This window comes from Xiphophorus hellerii, chromosome 15 (genome assembly GCF_003331165.1).
Source record: "Xiphophorus hellerii strain 12219 chromosome 15, Xiphophorus_hellerii-4.1, whole genome shotgun sequence".
Classification (NCBI taxonomy): domain Eukaryota; kingdom Metazoa; phylum Chordata; class Actinopteri; order Cyprinodontiformes; family Poeciliidae; genus Xiphophorus; species Xiphophorus hellerii.
In genome coordinates this window covers 7,673,329-7,677,300 of record NC_045686.1, presented here as the reverse complement: position 1 = coordinate 7,677,300, position 3,972 = coordinate 7,673,329, and the positions used below count along the sequence as shown (strand labels likewise).

The 3,972-nt window shown below is 36.9% G+C and overlaps 1 protein-coding gene across 1 annotated transcript; it reads left to right on the top strand.

Moving 5' to 3' along the window:
• Positions 1-417: 417 nt before the first annotated feature.
• Positions 418-3,492, top strand: ripply2 (ripply transcriptional repressor 2). Its single transcript, XM_032584626.1, has 3 exons — positions 418-2,552; positions 2,641-2,708; positions 2,791-3,492. Exons 1-3 carry the CDS (start codon positions 2,298-2,300, stop codon positions 2,957-2,959), a joined length of 492 nt encoding a protein of 163 aa, XP_032440517.1. The 5' UTR covers positions 418-2,297; the 3' UTR covers positions 2,960-3,492.
• Positions 3,493-3,972: the final 480 nt, after the last annotated feature.

Sequence of the window (3,972 nt, the reverse complement as noted above, 5' to 3'; positions counted from 1 at the left end):
AAACTCCAAAGGTCATCTTCGAATAGAATGATGTTTTAAATAAAGAATATGCTTCATTTCCTGGGTTTTGAATAAAACCTAGAGAACAAAATTACATGAAGTACACTGTAAAATGCAACATGATTTATCTTATTTTGTATTTTTGAAATTAGATATTGCACAAAAGGGGAAAGGGAAAAAAACAAACAACAACAACAACAAAAAAAGAAATTAAGATCGGTAATGAAAAATCACAAACTTTAAAAATTAGAATTGACTTATCAGATAGTTTGATATTTCTGGCTGAAATAAGAAATAATAAGAAAAACAGAGTCTGCATACACAACCAGTCTGCAGTTTTCTTTAGAAGCTGTTCACTAATCTTTGAAAAAGTATTCATACCTCTTGAAGATTTCCATATTTTGTCATATTGCAATCATAAACTTTAAGGTATGGCAAAAAGCTGTTATGCTATAAGCCAACATAAGGTAGGCTATGATCGTGAGGTGAGAGGAAAATGATAGTTTCCATACAAGTGAAAATTTCAGCATCTGAAGCATCTAAATACATGTCAAGAAACAAATGTTCTGTGAAGACCAAGCATAACTTTACCAGGGATAAAGTTATGAAGAAGTTTAAATCAGGCTAAGGGTATAAAACAACATAAAAAGCTTTAAACATCTCACAGAGCACTGTCAAATCTAATCCATATGGAAAGAGTTTGGTACAAATGCAACACTACGATGCAACAGCCAAATAACTAAAATGACTGGACTGACCTTAGAAGATTTTAGTCAAAGTTCAGGCCTAAATCAAACTGAGAATATGTGAAAAAATTTAAAACTAGTGTTCATAAACTATCTCCATCCAATGTGACTGAAATGGGCAAAAATATCAGTGCCTAGTTGTACCTCACAAGACTTGGCAGCCATAATTGAATAGTACATCAATGTCGTCTATAAGAAAGAAAGAAAGAAAGAAAGAAAGAAAGAAAGAAAGAAAGAAACATAAGCACATCCTTCCTCTCATGATTATCCTATTTCTTGTGAAGATCTATCCCATATAATTCCAAGCTGTGTACCTTTTACTTCGTAAGATATATATTCTAGTACGCCTCACTTAGAGTGGCTTATTTGCATCCTCAAGCAAACTATTTGAAAGACGTTGCAGGAGACAGATAAGCAAATATATAAAACCTTTGTCTGTCTAAACACCATTCCAATAAAAGATTGTCATGCAAATAATGCAAACTTTCTCTGATCCAGCTGTAAAAAGGGAACCAGAGGAATGACACTTGAAGTCAGCAAGAGCCCCGGGTGACCAATTAGCACCAAAGCTGCAACAGAGACCGAGGGAACGAAGGAATCTGTGTGGACCTTATTAGCACCAAGTTCTGATCTTCTTTTTTTCCCTCGACACGGATTCTGTAATATCGAAAGAACCGGTGGGCGAAGAAATTTAAGCCTGGTCATGCATGATTCACCTTTAAGCAGACCAACTGCTGTGACAAGTGATGCTTGCAAATGCATCACCCATTAGTTGTGAATGGAGTCAAATAAGAGAAGCCACACCTAATAGTGGAGCCAACTCTGCTCCAAGACACCTGAGTGTTCGGCACTGCATGCAGAAATCTGTCGGATATTTTCGAGCAGTCATACAGCTCCACTCTACCCCCTGCTGGTGCACGGCTCATCTGCACATTTCTAATATTGATGGCAGCTGATTAGTCAGCGCTCTGCAAAATAGAAGCTGCGTGTTTTTTTTAAACAATATAACCAAAGGTTTACCATATGGGACAAAAATGCATTTGCTGAGGTACTATGATGACCTGCATCCGTCTGTTAAGTGTTAAAGGCTGGCGCGTGTCTTACCACGTTTTAAGTTGTGCACGAGCCTTCCTCCGTCCTCTGAATCTGATTCGGCACGTGTTTGTTCACACCTCACACCCAAATGGCTGCTCAGATAAAGAGAAATCAGAAGTTGCGTTCCACAACATACCAAATGTCGAATCTAAACTCAAACATATCAAATACAAACTTGTTTAAAATAATAATAATAATAATAATAGCCCCAAAGCAATGCTTTTCTTAGCTCAAATCATTTCGCGAATTATTCATAAATTATGATTATTTGATAAAGCTTTATGCGCAAATAGAAATATTAGAGGCGATTTTTCATCGTTTTGGGCATCAGTTGTGTATTCTCTACAAACTCTGGAGATTTCCCCCCCCCCCTCAAAATGATATTTGAAATGAAGCAAACTGACCATGTGACCGTTTGTTTGCCAAGTGTGACTTCTCACCTTTACGCAGTGGTTGATGGAGACACTTGGGGACGCGTCAAAGTTCAATTTGGCACGGGGCTCCCTGCAGGTCCTGATAAATACCAGTTTCCTGCCTCGAGACTCACTTCCGCGGGGGATTTTCCTCGGACCAGATCAACGCAAGGAGAACATGGAGAATAGCGGCGCCAGCAGTGGATTGGCGTCAGTTCGCGGTGGAGACAATCCAACACAGCAGAGCAACTTGTGGAGACCGTGGAACAAAACTGAGGGCCAACCTGCCCAATTTACGGTGATTTTTGAATAGAAAAAGTGTACAGTATTAAAGATAAAATACTTTAAAAGAATGGTTTCAGACATTTTATTGTTTTAACTTTCAGACTCGCTTTGTGCATGGAGAGATTTCCAGCGCACAGCCCAAGATTCAACAAGTCATCCATCCAGTCAAGTAAGAAAAATCTAAAGAACTTTTTTTTCCCCCTTATAAAGTATTCATAAGTAATATTAATTAATAATATGTCTATTTTAAGATTGTTCTGGCCAAAGTCGAAATGTTTTGACTATCTGTACCGGGATGCCGAAACGCTCCTGAGGAACTATCCAATCCAAGCGACCATCTGCCCATATGAAAACTCCAGCAGCGATGAAGAAGGCGAGGATGAAGATGAAGATGAGATGGTGGGAAAGGAGCATAATTAAACGCAAACAGTACATGATATTATGATATTTATGTTTCATTTAAGTTATTCTTGTACATACATGCAAAGAGACTTTCATGTCTATACCTAACAAACATGTATATAACTAAATTATTCAAACATTCTAACTTTTGGGTAATTTGTAACATTGCAATAAAGCCTTTCAAAAGAATATTGCTCTCTTCATATGTTTATTAATCTGAATTAAACAATCACAGAATGTCAAGGCTAAGTTTTAGTTTCAATAAATTTCTCACATGTATATGGGCAAATGAACCAATAGTGGCATAATAACATAAATCCAGCTTAACATAAGACCCTTACTTGGAAATGTGTTTTTGCATGTAGTTTAGTTCTTCCTACAGATAAGTGCAAAGTCCTAAACGCCCCATTCACATCCTGCACAGTGTCACCCGAGGTGTTAAAGCCAGTCAGATGGGAGATGCAAACCCAGTCAGGAAAGAACAGTAATGAATCAGAGAGATGTTAAAGGAAAACTCTCAGAGAACTGTCTCTCAACTGGTGCTGATCAGTAAAAAAAAACATATGAAATTATTCAGTTTTAAGATAAGTTACTGATGTTCCTTTCTGTGTTGCAATAGCAAATGCATGTTTGTACATTTTGAGCAGTTCTAATCTTTTCATTCAGTGTTGATAAGGCAGAACAGGGTTTTATATGTGACATGAGAACATTGGCATTATGCTCCAGATCTGTTATGTAAACACTGTTAGTACTTGTAATAAAAATACCTGAACATGATGATTTCTGTGTAGTTCTACACTGAATATATTCTGTCAAACAATTCTTTTAATCTCAGAGTTGTCAGGCTCCCGTCTAATTTTGTTTAATGTGAGAATCAAACTATTGTTGACAAAAGGCTATTTCATGTGTGACAAAATGTGTTATCCTTAGTATTTTTCAGTGACTCAACCAAAAAAATTAATGTGTCTTTGTGACAGTCTTGTAACAAAGTGTCTAAAGATAAATATTATAATTTTCCAGGTTTAAACTGA